Raw genomic sequence first — 21,074 nt, forward strand, 5'->3', positions numbered from 1 at the left:
AGCTTTTTCTGGTAGTCCAGAAACTATATACTAGTGCATTAATGCCCATTAACCACCTTGTAAAGTGTCTACAAGGATGCAGAATTTTGACTAAAAAGTCCTAGCAGTATGAGTCTATAGGTCAAACCCATTATGGCTATACCAAACTTGTGCATTTTTTGCTTTGCTTTTTATTTAAGTAGTGAAACAAATTTGGTTTGTGTCGCCATATTCTGAGACCCAGAGTGTTTTAATTTTTACATCGATGGGGCTGTATGAAAGCTTGATTTTGCATGGCAAAACCCTATATCTATGTTTATTATGCTTTAGGGTCTGGAAAAACACCAGAAAATGATAAATGTGTTTTTGGACAGATATGATTTGCGCTGAATTGAATCTGCCGACACAAATTTAAGGAGATACACTCATGTCTAAAAAATGATACACAGAGGCGGTAGCTGAGCATTCGAACTTTTGGGACCTTAGAACTTGATATTTCTTACAGGACAGGTCGTGAAACCATCCACTTTTATGTCTTAACTGACACCTGATTTGAAATGAGTGGGTGTACATTGTTGAATACATATTACAGATGTTTGTGACTACATTTGCAGATGAGTCCCAGGCTGATCTCGAACTGATATCTTTGTTGATGGAGACAGACTTTATGATAATTAGGATACCTCCTCACACAGCCTATGTAAAGGTAAGTGGCTGAGCTATGGTAAAGGCAGCCAGTTGCTTAATCCGTAATCAGCCCTCACAAATGCCTTCAAAATGGCTGATGGGAAGGACGTGAACATATTTATCAACTTACACTATAGTTTTGAAGGATACAAGTGTAGTAAAAGAACATAAAAAATGACAATCTTTCAGTAACATAGTAACATAGTTAGTAAGGCCGAAAAAAGACATTTGTCCATCCAGTTCAGCCTATATTCCATCATAATAAATCCCCAGATCTACGTCCTTCTACAGAACCTAATTGTATGATACAATATTGTTCTGCTCCAGGAAGACATCCAGGCTCTCTCTTGAACCCCTCGACTGAGTTCGCCATCACCACCTCCTCAGGCAAGCAATTCCAGATTCTCACTGCCCTAACAGTAAAGAATCCTCTTCTATGTTGGTGGAAAAACCTTCTCTCCTCCAGACGCAAAGAATGCCCCCTTGTGCCCGTCACCTTCCTTGGTATAAACAGATCCTCAGCGAGATATTTGTATTGTCCCCTTATATACTTATATATGGTTATTAGATCGCCCCTCAGTCGTCTTTTTTCTAGACTAAATAATCCTAATTTCGCTAATCTATCTGGGTATTGTAGTTCTCCCATCCCCTTTATTAATTTTGTTGCCCTCCTTTGTACTCTCTCTAGTTCCATTGTATCCCCCCTGAGCACCGGTGCCCAAAACTGGACACAGTACTCCATGTGCGGTCTAACTAGGGATTTGTACAGAGGCAGTATAATGCTCTCATCATGTGTATCCAGACCTCTTTTAATGCACCCCATGATCCTGTTTGCCTTGGCAGCTGCTGCCTGGCACTGGCTGCTCCAGGTAAGTTTATCATTAACTAGGATCCCCAAGTCCTTCTCCCTGTCAGATTTACCCAGTGGTTTCCCATTCAGTGTGTAATGGTGATATTGATTCCTTCTTCCCATGTGTATAACCTTACATTTATCATTGTTAAACCTCATCTGCCACCTTTCAGCCCAAGTTTCCAACTTATCCAGATCCATCTGTAGCAGAATACTATCTTCTCTTGTATTAACTGCTTTACATAGTTTTGTATCATCTGCAAATATCGATATTTTACTGTGTAAACCTTCTACCAGATCATTAATGAATATGTTGAAGAGTCAAGCTTCACTTCAGTTAAAAATAAAAAAAGGGTATTTATTAATGACTATTACCTGGTGATGTGAGGGGCTGGGGTACCTTCATCATGACGTCCTTGTACAGATCTGTGTGTCCTTCTAAATACTCCCACTCCTCCATGGAGAAATAGATGGTGACATCCTGACACCTTATAGGAACCTGATACATAAAATGATAGTGTCATCCCCTGATCCCTACATAGTGTTACTGTATAATGTCCCAGAATTCCCAGCAGTGTCACCTCTCCAGTCAGCAGCTCAATCATCTTGTAGATGAGTTCTAGGATCTTCCGGTCATTGATGTCCTCACGTATCAGCGTGTAAGGTGGAGGCCCCATGAATGAGCTCAGGGGTATTTCCACACGTTCCTGACAGTGCTCCCTAGTGGTCTTCTTTGCTATTGTGTAATCCTGGTTATGGAGAGACATTAATAAATCTCACTACAGACATTTCCAGAGTCCTCACCTCTCCAGTTCCATCTATGTTATTCACATAGATAAGAATGATGTAATGTGACGTCATCAGAATCTCTCACCTCTCCAGTAAGCTGGAAGAGGATCTCTAGGGTGAGGTGTAATATCCTCTCCGCTATTTTGTCGCTGGCCTCATCCATCCTTGATGGGTCAATCAGGAAAATTCTCTTATATAGAAGATCTCCACTGAAAGGATCCGATATTGTAGGGACCTGAATGGGGAGAAGGTGAGCTTCTGAAAAATCATAACAATACCATGTAATAATACAATTACTGCAAATAAGGGGAAACATATGAGGAGATATGAAGTGCAGATATTGCATTTTCTCTTTTGGTATGAACTATGACACAAATTGAGTATTTTAGGCAGCTGCATGACTTAGGATAAAGTCATGTCATACTTTCACATGAACATTACGCCTAATCACTGTCCAAAAAAGGTCTTGATAGTATGTATGGTACACGATTGCTGTAGGCTATCATAGGTCTCATACATATTGGCACCAATGTTTTAGTGCAGTGATGACCCACGTTGATCACAAAATATAATACAAGTGTGGATGCCATTATTATGCACCGCCTCGGTATATTATTTAATCTATTATGCAGTATCCAACCACTTACTGTAATTTCTGAAATTCTCCAAAAACACCTTATTACTATCCATAACCATGCAAGAAAAATTACATTACAAACAATATTGTTTTACCGAATTGTTTCTTAAAAAGTATTTTTCCCAGGGAATAAAAACTGTCTATAAAAACTGTTAATTATAAAAGAACAAACAAAAAGAGATGCAGCTGATGAAACAGTAGTCAAGTACAAACCCATTTTAGAAGTGTAAAAATGATACTGGTGCAGGCAAAGTTCAACGTAGCAGTCCAAATACTTCCACAAAATTAAAGTAGTAAATTGCACTTCTCCGCAAAAGCTAGGGCTGGGGCGCCTCGTGTCCATTTTTATTGTTTCATATTGCAATTCTATCACCTTATTCCTGTGCATATAATAAAATCCTTTCTTGGACATCATTACCCGGTTGAGCAGCACTATATCCGGTCTTGTTTTCCAAGGTCATCCGCATCGAATATTGGAAGTGAAGGAGGATTGTATGCCTGCCATGCCGAGGTGTTTGTTTTCCACCTGCATGTGATAGAGAAGAGGAATTCTGGAGGATATTTTATGTGTTACAAATATCGTCTTACGATAAACTGCAATCTATTAACAACAAAAAAAAGAACTTTGGAATTTTCATGAATTAAAAATTCAGAAGTCTTTACCTCATCTGTGGACCAAAACTCTCCAATTCACGATACAGGAGGAAACAGATGTTATATAAGCATGTGATATGGCCAAATAACCTGGATCCCTACAATTGTTAGGTAATTTGTATTTTTGATGATTCATTTTATTATTGAACATCTCCAGTGTTGTCGGTCAGTCCAAAAGGTTAATAAATCTGAATATATAGAAAAGTTTAAGTGAGGTTTTGTCTTAGGAGATTATCTATGTGTTCAGAATTATTATCCATTAGTGTGCAACTAAATGAAACATGAAAATTTTCCATCTCAATTGTTTGCTTTCATCTATTAAAAAGAGAATAAAAACCCAACAGCTCAAAATGAGCAAAATACATTTCTGACATTTCCATCAAAAATATGATTGACCAATATAGCTAAGCTTCTTTCCAATAACAGTTACAAGCTCCATCCATGGAGTTTGTCAGTTTCGTAATCTGTTGATGATTAACTTTTTGAGATGCACCAACCACAGCTTCCCCATCACTGATAAGTAAGATGACCATCTTCCTTTACCGTAAATTACCTGTTTAAGAAGGGCCCATGAGTTCTCACTAGGGTTTAGGTCAGATGAGGAAGGGAATGTGTCATTATTCCTTCATCTTTAAGGCCTTTACTGGAGCAGTGAAGACTTTGATGCTGAGATGGAGCATTGTCCTGAAGAAAAATCTTGGTTTTCTTGAAAGAAGCAGACTTTCTACACTATCACTTCTTGAATAAAGCATCTCCTTAAGAATTTCAGAAGGTTTGGGAGTTGGTCTTGAGTCAATCTTCAACCCAAAAAAGTCCAAGTAGCTCAACTTTAATAATACCAGCCCATAGCAGTAACCACTCTGATACAGTGACCCCTATTACAGCTAGGGGGTGCTGTGTGTGCTCCTCAGGATATGCATGTGGTTATAATGGTGATAATGAGATAGTGACTGGCAGGATTGTAAATGGCCGGTATGTGTCGCAGAGGGAGTCTGCGCTGCAAGCCTGAAGTAATGTTGTTGTTCTGGGACCTGTAGTTCCACAAGTGTTTGTATAGTTGTGAAGGGAGGCTTACTGGGCTAGTTTCAGAGCTGGGTGCAGGGCCGGCGTCAGCACCCGGCGCACCTGGGCAAATGCAGGGGCCCTAGAGAGAGAGGGGGGCCCACTCAGCTGTCATAGATACAGCTGGGAGAGCAGAGCAGGAGATAACATTCTCTCTCCGCCCACAAAGTCACTGCTGGCTGTGTTCTCTTAACCCCTATGTGCCAGCTCTGACACAAGCATCTTCTCACTCAGTCAGTGCAGCCAGGCAGGCACACATAGGGGTTAAGAGAAGGCAGCCAGTGTGACATTGTTTGTGGGCGGAGAGAGCACATTCTCTGCTCTGATCTCCGTCCCTGGCTGGCTGCCATGCTGCTGAAGTTATGAGGCAGATTCAGGAGAAGCTCCTAGTCCTACCAGTGCCTGAGTGAGTGGCGCTGCTATATACTACGTGGGCTGCGCTGCTATATACTACGTGGGCTGCGCTGCTATATACTACGTGGGCTGTGCTGCAATATACTATGTGGGCTGCGCTGCTATATACTATGTGGGCTGCGCTGCTATATACTACGTGGGCTGCGCTGCTATATACTATGTGGGCTGCGCTGCTATATACTATGTGGGCTGCGCTGCTATATACTACGTGGGCTGCGCTGCTATATACTACGTGGGCTGCGCTGCTATATACTACGTGGGCTGCTATATACTACGTGGGCTGCGCTGCTATATACTACGTGGGCTGTGCTATATACTACATGGGCTGCTATATGCCACGTGGGCTGCTATATACTACATGGGCTGCTATATACTACGTGGGCAGTGTTATATACTACATGGCTGTGTTTATATGCGATCATGAATCGGGGTATGTGTTAAAGGGGGGGCCCACTGAGACTCTTTCGCCCGGGGCCCTCAAAAACCTGGAGCCGGCCCTGGCTGGGTGGGTCGAACTAGCCACACACACGTCCCATCTATGGGAGTGGTTACAACTACATAATAGCATAATAACATGGTTGGTAGTGGTCTCTATGGTCTCTGTAATGGAGAGTGTGTAGATCCTGGACGGCTTGTGTGTTGGGAGGTCCTGTGTGTGGATCGAATCCCTGACCAGTGCACTGAGAAGCCGTGGATCTGGAAGACTTGTGTGTTGGGAGGTCCTGGGAGTAGGACTTCCTGAAGAGCACAACCTGTGTTGGAAGTCCTGGGAGTAGGACTTCCTGAAGAGCACATGGGAAGGAGTGTTTGAAGAGTCTGTGATGGCACTGCACTGAGGGAGCTACAGCCCGTCTGAGGATCTGGACTAACTGACGCATACCTGCCAGGCAAGTTGGTGATTCCAGTTCGGCAGTTTCCCTGAAGGAAAGAGGACTGACAGGAGTCAGCGTGTGGAGCAGGAGCTCCTGGAAGGTAACCCAGAGTATGGGGAACTGTGTGCACTGACAGGGGGCAGTAATGAACTGTGTGGTCTCCCACGGTAACTGGACGAAGTGAGGTCCAGCATGTTTAGAGACTGCGAACCAATGTCATGTGCGCTATATGACTAGAGACATTGATACGGCCTTTGAACAATCTGTCTTCAGATATGTCTTGCCCCAGACTTTACTTTTCACCTTCTGTGTCTTGCTCAGTGGGGGTCGGATTTAGCCTCTTCACCTCGCCTGTGTCTCTGAGCACTAAACACCTTGTATTTCTGCGTCTTGCTCATTGGTGGTCGTGCTCAGCCTCCTCACCTCGGAGTTGTCTCTGAGCACTAAACACCTTGTACTTCTATGCTCTCCAGGGAGGTTGCAGCCCTGGAATATGACAGCACCAGAAGATAATACCTTCCTGGTCAATATACATTTGATTCTTATCAAATCTTTGGCAGTTAATAAGCATCTTTTTTTTTCCCAAACAGTTTGCGACCCTGCTGACTATTTGCAACAAAACTTTTGGCAGTTCTGCTATCACGCCTCAACATCTGAGCAATTTCAAGATTACTGCACCTGCTGTAAAACTTGCAATAATTCTTGACTTTTAAGAGTCAATTAAATCTCCATTTTGGCCCATTTTGCTTGAGGAAAACGAACTGCTTATAAATTCTGGACACCTTGATAAAGGGTGTTGTATCCTTAAGCCGCTTCCTCCCTCATTATACAAATACACATTACCTAATGCTTCAAACCAAAAAGCTTTCAATTTTTGGCCCATTTCGCATCAGGAAAACAAACTGCCTGATCATTACATAATAGAAAATAGGTCGTCACTACTCCCAAAAACAAGATGAGCACATTGGACGGTATTCAAACGTGTTGTGCACAATATTTCAAAGAGCTCAAATGTAACATCAGAAAAGTGAATACCTAAATGTCCATATGTATGTCAAAACATGGCACTTCAGTTAATCATGAAACAACCAATTTTCCAAGGTATGACACTCTTACCCAGGAACAGAAGAGATCCATAAATTAATAACCATAATACTGTCAATGTAATCAATGTGATGGAGGATAAATTTTATGTTTCATAAGTAGTAGGCCTCTAAACAATATTTTTGTCACAACTGAAGCAGTAAGCAAATGGGTTTACAAAATAGGGATTTTTATGAACTCTGTTATGATGCGGTGGTCTAGGAGCAACATGGAACGAGCTCTGAAGGAAGTGGTAACTGTACTGACTGCAGTCCCTAAGCTCAACACAACACTAGAAGTAGCCGTGGAATGCTCCTAACGCTCCCTAGGCATCTCGTCACAGCCTAAGAGCTAACTACCCCTAAAGACAGAAGCAGGAAAACTATCTTGCCTCAGAGAAAATCCCCAAAGGATAGATTAGCCCCCCACAAATAATGACTGTGAGTGGAGAGGAAAAAGACATACACAGAATGAAACCAGGATGAGCACAGGAGGCCAGTCTAGCTTGATAGATAGGACAGGATGGAATACTGTGCGGTCAGTATAAAACACTACAAAAATCCACGCAGAGTTTACAAAAAAATCTCCACACCTGACTAAAGGTGTGGAGGGTAAATCTGCTTCCCAGAGCTTCCAGCAAGACAGAATTAATTCATACTGATAACGCTGGACAAACATAGAAAGCACTGAACGGATAAGTCCACAATCTGTGAACAGAAAAGCGCAAGCAAAAACTTAGCTTTGCTGAACTGGTCAGGATAACAGGGAAATCCAAAGAGATGTGAATCCAACCAGGAACCATTTACAAGTGGCACTGGCTGAAGGAACAGCCAGGCCTAAATAGCCGAGCAGAAGAGACGATAAGTGGAGGCAGCTGATGACAGCTAACTCCAAGGAGCAGCCATACCAATTGAAACCACAAGAGGGAGCCCAAGAGCAGAACTCACAAAAGTGCCACTTACAACCACCGGAGGGAGCCCAAGAGCGGAATTCACAACAGAACTCACCCTAAAATCCTTTTCTCCGAGCCATTTATTGGGGGACACAGACCGTGGGTGTATGCTGCAGCCACTAGGAGGCTGACACTAAGTGATACAAAAAAAGTTAGCTCCTCCCCTGCAGTATACACCCTCCTGCTGGCTCTCAGAACCAGTTAGGTGCAAAAGCAGTAGGAGATCAATAACAACATATGAGAGTATAGTATGTCAAATTATATATGAGAGTATAGCACGTCAAATTATATATGAGAGTATAGCATGTCAAATTATAAAACAACCACAAGCTAATAACAGGGTGGGAGCTGTGTCCCCCAATGAATGGCTCGGAAAAAAGGATTTTACGGTGAGTACACAAAAATCCCTATTTCTACTTCGCCTCATTGGAGGACACAGACCGTGGGACGTCCCAAAGCAGTCCCTGGGTGGGGACAACATCAGATCAGGCCCTGTGTAACGCTACTTACAAGTGCGCCACTGCAGCCTGCAGAGTCCGCCTGCCCAGACTCGCATCTGTGGAAGTCTGGGAATTATAGTGCTTCAAGGATGCATGCGGACTGGATGAACCCGCAAAGCTGACAGACGTGCTTTGCTGACGCCTGGTGCCTAGAACCAAAGAAAACTCGAGTGATTGAGTGAAGTGAAAATAGGCTGACGTCTAACACGGAAGGACTACTGGATGTGTACAGAATCGACCAGGCTAACATGGCCGAAGAAACGGCTAAGCCTTTCCTGAAAAACACCAGGAAGCCCAAATGAGGTGTCCATCCTCTCAAAGGACGCCGTCCTCGACACGTACCTACTCAGGGCACTCACATTGCCAGGGTATGGGGAACCCATTCCATTTTGTGGACTGGAGCTGAAAGAGAAGATGGAAGAACGATGCCCTCGTAACAGTGGAAGTACGATACCACCTTGGTAACAAGGGACGGGGACGGCCTGAGGGCAACCTTGCGTTGATGGTAATAGGGAAAAAAGGTCTGATGGAGCTGGTATCACAGAAGAACCAGAGCATGCACTGTGATGGCTTTTGGATCTCGAGGCCGAACCATGAACTCGAGTGCATTGGCGTTCAGTCTGGAAGCCATCCGATCTACATCTGGAGTGCTCCAGTGAAGGCAGATATGTTGGAAGCCTTCCGGATGAAGTTCCCACTCAATTGAGGCGAGACCTTGGCGGCTGAGGGAAAAAACTGCTGCCCAGAGTTCTACTCCTGGTTATGAGTACTGCCAAGAGAGATCATCGAATGATAGATCTCAGCCCATCAGAGAGTGTGACGTACGTAGGTCAAGGTGCCTGACCACGGGACCTGCTAGATAATAGAGGTATTGCACAGCCGTGATAATATCCAACTGAATTTGGATGGGGAGACCAGCCAGAGGACATTGGGCCTGCTGTAGGAGCAGAGGCTCCGTTGGGATCCCAAGAAAAAAAGATCGGAAGACTGGATTCCCGAGATAACCAGAGGCCTTGAGCAGTGTGGTGACGCTCCGTAGTCACTAGCAACTATTGAACCGGGAGACAGGATCTCCCCCGGATAAGAAAGATGCTCAGAGATTACCTTCTGGAAACCTGTTTGACCTGCAGAAAAAAACAAGCGGAGCGAAGGGAACTGCCTCCATTGCTATTATCCCACCCAAGGATCCTCATAGCAAATCAGAAGGAATGAGGGCATGTACGGACCAGGGCAGAAAGTCAGCCCTGTCTTGAGAACCCGCTTCTTTTAATGACGTAGCAGAAGAGATAGCCCACGACCAGACAGGCCGTTCTGGCCTTTGCCAGAATTGCCGGATGGCCATTCCGGCCCGGAATGAGGGGATGAGTGACCAAGTGCGGGGGGCTCCCTGTTGAAGGACCACGGCCTTGTCTCAAGGAAGGATTCCAACCCTCTGGAGGTATCCAGGATCATCCTTAATAAGGATAGATGCCGGGCTGGAAATGAGGAAGACCTGTCTAAGGCTATCCGCCAGTCCAGGTGAGGAAGGGTGTCGTAAGGTATATATAGACGGGCTCCGCGTAATCCTGGAAGAACAGCTGGAAGTCGACCAGATAGGGGAGGACGGCCACGCACCCAGACTGCCAGAGGGACATGACCGTCACCATGGTAATGGCGAACACTCTGGGAGCGGTAGCAAAGCCGAAAGGTAAGGATGTGACTTGTGAAGGTAAGCATCCCGAATGTCGATGGATGCCAGAAAAACTCCACCTTTTACCATTGAAGTGATGGCCGAGTGGAGGAACTCCATCCAAAGAAGGAGGACCTTTTTGAAGCTTGTTAGAAGTTAGAGGTCCAGGATCGGTCTTACTTTTCGTTCCTCTTTTTGGAACCAAGATCCCTTAGATCTAGACTGTCCTGGACAACCCTTCCGCTGTTGGTTGGATCTATAGGACACTGGTGATCCTTTGTTCCTACGTAAGGAACATCCCCAACTACTCACCGAATAAGCGACCTCTCTGTAAGGGCGTAGTGTCAGAGGTTTTTTTTTGTTTTTTTTTAATGCAAAGTATGCTTCCGTTCTCTGATCCATAAAGCCCTTCTGAATAAAATGGCATTCGCTGCAGACAGCGTCGCGCGATTAGCCGCCTCCCACTCAAGAGATTTGATTGACCAGCTGTACTGTCTCCGGAAAGAGAGAGAACTGATCTGAATCAAACAAATATAGACCAACACTGGAAACATCAGTAGCAAAAGCAACATAGACCAAACACCCTGTGGTGAGGTGTATAGCCCATTTACATAGGACAGTCCTATGTGTTGCGGACACTACTCCAATTTTTTCCGTTATTGTGAAGCAAGGTAGCTAAGGTCTCCGGCCAGTAGATCATTGGTCTGGCAACCCGTGCGGGCTAAGGAAAGGTAAAGCGCTGAACTCGATGCCGCAAGACAGAACAGAACGATTCCTTGTCTGACAGTCCATGGTATTTTTAAAAGATGATCCATCGGGTAGAGATACTTGTAGGTATACCACAGGAGTTAAGCTGCCAGGTAGCAAAGTGCGCAGCTGCATCCACCAGGTGAGGAAAAAAACATCTCTTGAGTTGCTGCCATCATTGAACGTGTAGAGATAAAAGGATAAACTCTCAATCCACTAACCTCTTAACAGGGAGGTGGAGAGGAATCGTCCACCATCTCGCATCATCCGTTAAATAGTGGCGATGCAGAGGGGAACTGCTCGGACGTTAAAAGGAGGGCATCTGTACATCCACCGAGTTCAAGTCCCCGGGAGGACCGGGTTGGCATCAGGCCCAGCTGTAGCACAGTATACGTGTAGGAGACACTCCGTGTGCTCATTTGATGATGGTGTGAGGAGATCGGTGTCCTTTGAAGGACCCGTCACCCAGAGTACACGTGGAAAACAAGACTGCATGTGCTCATTAGATGATGATGTGAGATCGGTGTCCTTAGAAGGACCCGTCGCCCAGAGTATACGTGGAGGCGACTCTCCATGTGCTCATTTGATATGGTGTGAGGAGATCGGAGTCCTTTGAAGGACTCGTCGCCCAGAGTATACGTGGAGGCGATACTCCATGTGCTCATTTGATGATGGTGTGAGGAGATCGGTGTCCTTTGAAGGACCCGTCACTTTTAAAAAACAATTAAACCAGGCATGGCATCTGGTGTCGCTTGAAGAGGCTTCTGTTTCTAGAGCAAGACCATTTGCGATTGCTCATGGTAAGGCCGGAACCCTGGAGTCCAATGCTGTATAAAGACCAGTGTTTTCCACTGCGCTACCATGGTTCCCGCCAATGAATTGCTTATCCGGATGCTCGCTGTCCAGTAAAAAAGGCAAATACACTACTAGGGAGTTTCTCTGTTTGGAGAAAACCTGCGTGATCTAGAGCAGAACCATAGTCCTTGTCAATCAACAGAGATTGGTTGATGGACAAATTAGGCGAATCCATCTTGTGCTGAGGCTTTTGAGAGTCCAGATCCAAGGTCATCTCCGATTCATATGCGGAGTCTAGTTCTCAGCAAATCATTGGCGAGGAAGATCAAGAAGTGAAGCTCCCGTTTTCTAAACGCCTGTACGTTTCTAGGATACTTGTGGCCTTTGCTAGCCGACGGCCCCCCGTGTAGGAGAGGATCTGTATTGGTCCTGCAAGCACTCCGAACCACAGTGGGTTCAAATAGGGGTACAATCTCTTGGTCAGAGAAGCCATGGATTGCGGCAGTGACGAAGCCCACTCAGGGGAACTAGGTATTCTGGGAAAAGGCTGGGATCGGCGGCGGCGACGGAGGGCTCCTGCGCTCATTTGAACTAAATACTCTGACCGGCTTCGGGCTGGTTATGAGCCTTTCAGACCATGCTGGTGATATACATTTAAGACCATGGAATGCTGGTCCTGAGCCTTTAAGACCAGTGAGTGCTGGTCATGTACCTTTAAGACCAGGGGATGCTGGTCGTGCAACTTTAAGACCAGGGAATGCTGGTCATGTACCTACAAGACCAGGGGTTGCTGGTCGGGAGCCTTTAAGACTAGCTCTAGGACCAGGGAATACTGGACATAGCGTTTATGCGTTAATGCTGGTCGAGTGCCTTTTGGACTAGCTTTTGGGGCCAGGGAATACTGGACATAACCTGTATGCTGGTTGTGTGCCTTTTAGACCAGCTTTATGGACACAGTTTTTCAATCCATTATCCCCCTCTGCATGCTGCCGGAGGAGGTTGTGGGGAAAGGAGAGTGGGGGGAGGGATGGAGCGGCGTCTCCCTACCCGGTTCCTGAGTCCCCCGTCAGCATTGGATTAGACTTTCCAGCGCTGAAAACACAGCCGGGTCCGATGCAGCAGCCGCTTCCGGATGTACACAGCTCGTGTCTGGAAGCGGCAGGAGGATGAACATGGCCGCCGAGAATATGGCGTGTTCTCATCCTGAACAAGAAGCGCCTGAATAGGGGGGCGGAGCCATAACGCGCGGCCTAGCATGGGCGGAGACTCCCAGTTGCGGCCTACATGAAGGCGGGGGCTAAATTTTTGGTGCCGGCTGGCGCCGAGCGAGAAGGGGAAAAGACCCGTCGTTTGCAAAAAAAGAAAAAGGGGGAAAAACCGCCGGTTGCGCAAAGCCCTTCAGCCACTCGAATCCCGGCACCTACTTAAAAATCTGCCGCAAGGCAGAGTATGCAGCTCTGTTCAGCAGGTCATTAAGAAGTGATCCTCTGCTGTCGCTGCTGTTTGGACAGTGCAGGGATAGAGAAAACGTAAATCCATTTAGCAGGGAGGTGGAGAGGTACCGTCCGCCTCCTTAAACCATCCGCTCTCAACATTGGTGGTGCAGTGGGGGCTGCTCGGACGCCACGCTGGAGAGTGCCGCTGAACATCCGAGGATAAAACCAGGTGGGCAGGGCAAAGTGTATGGCAATAAGGCCTGGCTGCAGAAGAGGATACGTGGAGGTGACACTCCAGTGCTCGTCTGTTAAGAGATGCGGGGAGATCGGCGCCCTTGAAGGGGCCTGTCGCCTCTAGAATCAGCTCAGGCAGTGGCATCCCATGTCGCGAGAGGATACGGAGAGGCGACACTCTCTGTGCTCGCCTGTTGATGGTTCGGGGAGATCGGAACCTTGAAAGGATCCGTCGCCCCTTCGTCCATTGTAAAAAGGTAAAAATAAAATAATAAAGAGTTCTTTGGGTCTGAATAGCAGACCCGTCCGTGTGCCTCCTACGAACACTAAGCAAGAACTGGTTAGCTGAGAACCAGCAGGAGGGTGTATACTGCAGGGAAGGAGCTAACTTTTTCTGTGTCACTTAGTGTCAGCCTCCTAATGACAACAGCATACACCCACGGTCTGTGTCCCCCAATGAGGCGAAGGAGAAAGTATACGCTATGTAAAGGGTTACTAATGCTACCAAGTTGCATGCTTTCAGGATTGCAAGGCTATGTTCACGTGTTGCGTTTTTGCTGCAATTTTTAAATGCAAATTTTAAGCTGTATTTTACAGTACAAGTAAAAGCTATGAGATTTTAGAAATCTCATGAATACTGGGGGGTTTTTCCTGACTGATTTGGAAAACTGCAGCATGTCACTTCTTTTAGCATTTTTGCAGCATTTTTCACCTATAGAAAGTAATGGGTAAGTGCAAATTCGCAGCAAAAAACACAGGTATCAGCATTTGCTGTGTTTTTGGTGTAAAAAGCTTAAGGAAGTCGCAACATGATTTTCTGGGAATACATTAAACTTTATCAGCATGCACAAGAGACAACAAAAAAAAGCAGCAAAAAAACCCCAGCAAAACCTGATTTTTGTAAACAGCTTCTTTACTGCCAAGAGGGCAGATTTTGCCTGGGGGAGAAAAAAAAACGCAGCAAAAAATGCAACGTGTGAACATAACGTAAGAGGACTGGGGCCATTTAGGCTGAGAGGAAAGTCTGGCAGATAACATATGTTGGTTAGTTTTTGTGTCATATTGGTTTCAGATATTAATAACCAGACTACCATAAACTATCCGGTACTGATGGGATCAAGCACCTTATATCCTGATAGAGCATTTATACCTCGTTTAAAATGTCAAGGTGTGTAGATATTATAGTATGAAATATTAGAGGTCTGGGAGATCTGAATAAGAGATGTGCATTATACTCCTGGTTACATAAATTTCAGCCCGTAATAATCTGTCACATACGGTACGAGAAAAAAAAAACCTATTGCATCGCTCATGGACATCATAAATATCACCTGGTATATTCTATCCACTCAAGGGTGTAAGCCTCATGGTACACAGAACTATACCATTTATGTGTAACAAGGTGGTAGTGGACCTTTAAGGTCGATTTACAGTACAGGCCAAAAGTTTGGACACACCTTGTCAAGAGTCAAGACACAGCCCTTTTTCGCTTTTCCGTGTTCGTTTTTTGCTCCCCTCCTTCCCAGAGCCATAATTTTGTTATTTTTCCGTCAATATGGCCATGTGAGGGCTTATATTTTGCGGGACGAGTTGTACTTTTGAACGGCTCCATTGGTTTTACCATGTTTTGTACTAGAAAACGGGAAAAAAATTCCAAGTGTGGCGAAATTGCAAAAAAAAAGTGCAATCCCACACTTGTTTTTTGCTTGGCTTTTTTTTCTAGCTTCACTAAATGCAAAAACTGACCCGATATTACGATTCTCCAGGCAATTACGAGTTCATAGACACCAAACATGTCTAGGTTATTTTTTACATAAGTGGTGAAAAAAAATTCAAAACTTTGCTAAAAAAAAAAAAAATTGTGCCATTTTCCGATACCCGTAGCCTCTCCATTTTTCGTGATCTGGGGTCGGGTAAGGGCTTATTTTTTGCGTGCCGAGCTGATATTTTTAATAATACCACTTTTGTGCAAATATTTTATTTTGATCGTCAGTTATTGCATTTTAATTCAAATGTCCCGGCGACCAAAAAAATGTATTTCTGGCGTTTCAAATTTTTTTCTCGCTACGCTGTTTAGCGATCAGGTTAATGCTTTTTTTTTCTTAACAATAATGATGACAATATGCAGTTTACCGCCGTATTTGGGGGCTTGTCGCTTGAATTTTTAGATGTTAAGATCAAGATAGCCGAGGGTAAAATTAATACATCGGTACATAAAAAATTGACAGCGACAAATAGTTTATTGCATTTTAATAGCGCTCATCCTTTTCACACAAAAAACAGCATACCTTACAGCCAGATGGTTAGATATAGGAAAATTATCAATAATGAGGAAGTTTTCGATAAACAAATAGCTGAACTCAAAACCAATTTTCTAGAAAGAAATTATCCCCCCAAAATTTTGTCGGTAGCAGAAAATAGGGTTAGAAAATTAGCACAAGAGGATGTGCTCAAAAATCGTAAAAAAATAAAAAGTTCCCCTAGTGACAGTGATAGTAATAAATTTGTATTTACATTCATGCATAGCCCGATGAATAAAGTAATTTATGCGGCTATACAAAAAAACTGGCACATTCTACAGTCTGATCGGGAACTTTCATCTTTGACAAAAAATCACCCAATTTTCGCCTATAGACGAACAAAAAATTTGGGGGACCTTATTGTGAAAAACCGCTTGTCAGCCATTGAAAATTCAAATTGGTTGAGGGAACTGCAACCTACAGGTAACCACAAATGTGGAAATTGCAGTTATTGTCGATTTAGACTACTTGATAATCCCATTCATATTGGTCCCATCTGTCACACAGTCCGTCAATTAATAACATGTAAATCACAGTATGTGGTTTATTTAATTATGTGCCCATGCCATTCCTTCTATATTGGTAAAACTATCCGCCCACTTTACCACAGGTTCAGAGAACATTATAGTTCGGTCTCCTCTGGGAAGGGCTGTCCCCGCTTTATTAAGCATATGCGTGACATACACAATGCAGACCCGAATGTCCTGCGGTTTGCAGGCTTGGAAATCGTAAAAAATCCCCAGAATGGAGGAGATCGAGGTAATGCATTGTTACAACGTGAAGCAAGGTGGATTATTGAAACGAATGCGCAAGGCGCAATAGGATTGAATGACAAATTGGACATGTCTATTTTCCTGTAAGAATTATATTTTTTGTATTAGCATTATGTATAGTATATACAAAAAGCGTTTGTGCTTGTGCTTATTAGCATAATTTGGTGTTTGTATCCAAATATGTTTTTAATGGTATCACCTGTTCACACCATGATGTTTAGTCCTCTATATAGGATGTGACGTTCTTAATTCATGCACCTGGACCCGTTGAAGCGCGCAGGCGCGATACGGCCGTCGTCCTTTTGCCTCCTCTTGCACCTCCCTTCCTACCAAGCCGCCTCTCCACCCGATGTCTGTGAGTGTATACTCTGAATAAAGGACATTTTTCATATAGCAATATTGGGTGAGTGCCACTTTATTTTTCTTCATTCCTTGGATCTACAATTATAAACCTGTAGTTACTGTCAACTACAGCTAACAGATCTACAGAGAAAAACTGCTTATAATTGAAGAATTGGGAGCCAGAGTTCGGCGGCTTACGTACCCTGATATGTTTCCCATCCAGGACTCCAATGCAGTGTGGGAAGTCACAAGTGTCATTGAATCCATGGGCTATTTTGAGCCAATCATCCAGATTGGGCTCAGGCATGACAAGTTCCTGAAGTTTAGCCCATATTTCACTACATGTTGAGCGCACAATGCCAGAAATCGTGGACCGCCCAAACCGGATGGAATAGCATGCCACTGCAAAATGCTGTGGTAGCCATGCTGGTTCAGTATGCCTTCAATTTTGAATAAATCCCCAACAGTGTCACCAGAAAAGCACCTCCACACCATCACACCTCCTCCTCCATGCGTCACGATGGGATCCAGGCATGTAGAGTCCATCCGTTCACCTTTTTTGCGTCACACAAAGACTCGGTGGTTGGAACCAAAGATCTCAAATTTGGACTCATCAGACCAAAGCACAGATTTCCACTGGTCTATCGTCCATTCCTTGTGTTCTTTAGCCCAAACAAGTCTCTTCTGCTTGTTGTCTGTCCTTAGTAATGGTTTCCTAGCAGCTATTTTACCATGAAGGCCTGCTGCACAAAGTCTCCTCTTAACAGTTGTTGTAGAGATGTGTCTGCTGCTAGAACTCTATGTGGCATTGACCTGGTCTCTAATCTGAGCTGCTGTTAACCTGCGATTTCTGAGGCTGGTGACTCAGATAAACTTATCCTCAGAAGCAGAGGTGACTCTTGGTCTTCCTATCCTGGGGCGGTCCTCATGTGAGCCAGTTTCTTTGTAGTGCTTGATGGTTTTTGCAACTACACTTGAGGACACTTTAAAAGTTTTCCCAATTTCTCAGATTGACTGACCTTCATTTCTTAAAGTAATGATGGCAACTCGTTTTTCTTTACTTAGCTGCTTTTTCTTGCCATAATACAAATTCTAACAGTCTATTCAGTAGGACTATCAGCTGTGTATCCACCAGACTTCTGCTCAACACAACTGATGGTCCCGGCCCCATTTATAAGGCAAGAAATCCCACTTATTAAACCTGACAGGGCACACCTGTGAAGTGAAAACCATTCCCGCTGACTATTTCTTGAAGCTCATCAAGAGAATGCCAAGAGTGTGCAAAGCAGTCATCAAAGCAAAAGGTGGCTACTTTGAAGAACCTAGAATATAAGACATAATTTCAGTTGTTTCACACTTTTTGATTAAGTATATAATTCCACATGTGTTAATTCATAGTTTTGATGCCTTCAGTGTGAATTTACAATTTTCACAGTCATGAAAATACAGAAAAATCTTTAAATGAGGTGTGTCCAAACTTTTGGTCCGTACTGTACATAAAGTGCAGTACAGATTCATCTCAACTAAAAGGACATTTCAGAACTTTGCCAAATTCTTATGAAAACATTAAATAGCACATCCTCCACTGAGCTACTGAACCCAATTTATTATGTATTTTATTGGTCCATTTAATACCGACTCAACAGCACCGCAAATCTCATTATCAAGAGTCATCTCAAAAATGGGAATATACAGATATATGGCAAGTAAGATACCCCACAACTAAACAATTCTCGTGTTTTTCAACATCACACTACTCTCTGTCTAGAATAGAGCTAGCTGTTGGAAATACAGAAGTATTACCATATGTCAAAACTGTTGAATACTTACCTAGAAGTATCTCACATCACTCCTATTTAATGGGTACAGCTACAAGTAGATATAGATGGGTTAAACACTAGGCTGAACCTATATTGTATTCAGACAATTGGGGAATCCCTAGGAGGGCGGATACTCGAATATTTTACAGTATATAAAGGCTCAGCCTCCATAACAGTCTGGGATGCCATGAAGGCATATACTAGAGGGAGATAGATAGATAGATAGATAGATAGATAGATAGATAGATAGATAGATAGATAGATAGATAGATAGATATTAGATAGATATTAGATAGATAGATATATAGATAATAGATAGATATTAGATAGATAGATAGATTATAAATAGATAGATTATAGATAGATAGATTATAGATAGATTATAGATAGATTATAGATAGATAGATTATAGATAGATAGATTATAGATAGATTATAGATAATAGATAGATTATAGATAGATAGATTATAGATAGATTATAGATAGATAGATTATAGATAGATAGATTATAGATAGATTATAGATAATAGATAGATAGATTATAGATAGATAGATTATAGATAGATTATAGATAGATTATAGATAGATAGATTATAGATAGATAGATTATAGATAGATTATAGATAATAGATAGATAGATTATAGATAGATAGATTATAGATAGATAGATTATAGACAGATGATAGATAGATTATAGAAAGATGATAGATAGATTATAGATAGATAGATTATAGATAGATTATAGATAATAGATAGATTATAGATAGATAGATTATAGATAGATTATAGATAGATAGATTATAGATAGATTATAGATAGATAGATTATAGATTATAGATAGATAGATTATAGATAGATATATTATAGATAGATTATAGATAATAGATAGATAGATTATAGATAGATAGATTATAGATAGATAGATTATAGACAGATGATAGATAGATTATAGAAAGATGATAGATAGATTATAGATAGATAGATTATAGATAGATTATAGATAATAGATAGATTATAGATAGATAGATTATAGATAGATTATAGATAGATAGATTATAGATAGATTATAGATAGATAGATTATAGATTATAGATAGATAGATTATAGATAGATATATTATAGATAGATTATAGATAATAGATAGATAGATTATAGATAGATAGATTATAGACAGATGATAGATTATAGAAAGATGATAGATAGATTATAGATAGATTGATTATAGACCGATGATAGATAGATTATAGATAGATAGATTATAGACAGATGATAGATAGATAATAGACAGATGATAGATAGATAGATAGATTATAGACAGATGATAGATAGATAGATTATAGATAGATAGATGAAATCTGGAACAGAAAGTCCAAATCAAGGGAACAGACAAAGGCTGCAAGAATGGATCCAAAATCAGGGCTTTCGTTTATTACTGCTGCATATTTACATAACGCTAATGACCTAAAAGAAGGGCAAAAAGCATTGGAAGTCCACTAGTGATGGGGGAACGTGTTCGGATAAGGTGTTACCGGAGCATGATCGCGTGCTAACCGTGACTGGCCTCCATCATGGTTTATTTGGAGTGTGGGAGTGAGGACGTAGGCTTTTTGTTTTTTAAATAACTCATTAATGTCAGTGTAAAAACACAAATAATATGACGAAGAAAAACGAAAATTCTGTGGACACATGACCCAAATATAGCATTATATTATCCTTAGTGCAGAGCAAAAAGAGATGCAGAACCGTGGTGCGCAGCCACATCACAACCGGGCAAACCTCCGCCAGCACCAATCAGGGGAGTGCTGTACATATACACATGGCAGAGCTGGGGGCACTATCTCCGGGAATGGAGGGGTTACTGCCCCCTGCCCCCGCCCAGTAATGGGGAATGTCCAGCACCTACCTCCACCTGCAGAGCCGCACACCACATATATGGCTGTTCTGTGCGCACAGGACCTGTGATGAGGTCACAGGAGGGGAGGAGTCAGGGGTCACGTGATCAGGGGCCTCAGAGTATGCAGGACTCTGCTGTGCTGGTTGTCATGGTGCTGGATGAGGGGAAGTTTATGTGTGGAGTCAGGAGGGGTTTATAGTGTGGATGGCGCAGAGCCGTGTGTGTATGAGGTGTAGGGAGCAGAGCCGTGTGTGTACGAGGTGTATGGAGCGCAGTCGTGTGTGTACGAGGTGTACGGAGCTGAGCCGTGTGTGTACGAGGTGTACGGAGCGGAGCCGCGTGTGTACGAGGTGTACGGAGCGGAGCCATGTATGTACGAGGTGTACGGAGCGGAGCCGCGTGTGTACGAGGTGTACGGAGCGGAGCCGTGTATGTACGATGTGTACGGAGCGGAGCCGCGTGTGTACGAGGTGTACGGAGCGGAGCCGTGTGTGTACGAGGTGTACGGAGCGGAGCCGTGTATGTACGAGGTGTACGGCGCGGAGCCGTGTGTGCACGAGGTGTACGGCGCAGAGCCGCGTGTGT

The 21,074-nt window shown here is 43.3% G+C and overlaps 1 protein-coding gene across 1 annotated transcript in view; it reads right to left on the reverse strand.

Annotated features, from left to right (window-relative positions):
• The window catches only part of LOC138663979 (oocyte zinc finger protein XlCOF8.4-like), a 32,856-nt gene extending 12,292 nt beyond the window's left edge, over positions 1 to 20,564 (reverse strand). The window contains exons 1-5 of the mRNA XM_069750377.1: positions 20,499 to 20,564; positions 3,361 to 3,468; positions 2,391 to 2,540; positions 2,098 to 2,265; positions 1,892 to 2,015 (exon numbers count right to left, since the gene is read on the reverse strand). Of these exons, the coding sequence (XP_069606478.1) occupies positions 1,892 to 2,015; positions 2,098 to 2,265; positions 2,391 to 2,468 (370 nt within the window). The 5' untranslated portion in view covers positions 2,469 to 2,540; positions 3,361 to 3,468; positions 20,499 to 20,564. The remainder of the gene's footprint in view (positions 1 to 1,891; positions 2,016 to 2,097; positions 2,266 to 2,390; positions 2,541 to 3,360; positions 3,469 to 20,498) is intronic.
• Positions 20,565 to 21,074: the final 510 nt, after the last annotated feature.

This window comes from Ranitomeya imitator, chromosome 2, assembly GCF_032444005.1.
Source record: "Ranitomeya imitator isolate aRanImi1 chromosome 2, aRanImi1.pri, whole genome shotgun sequence".
NCBI lineage: Eukaryota > Metazoa > Chordata > Amphibia > Anura > Dendrobatidae > Ranitomeya > Ranitomeya imitator.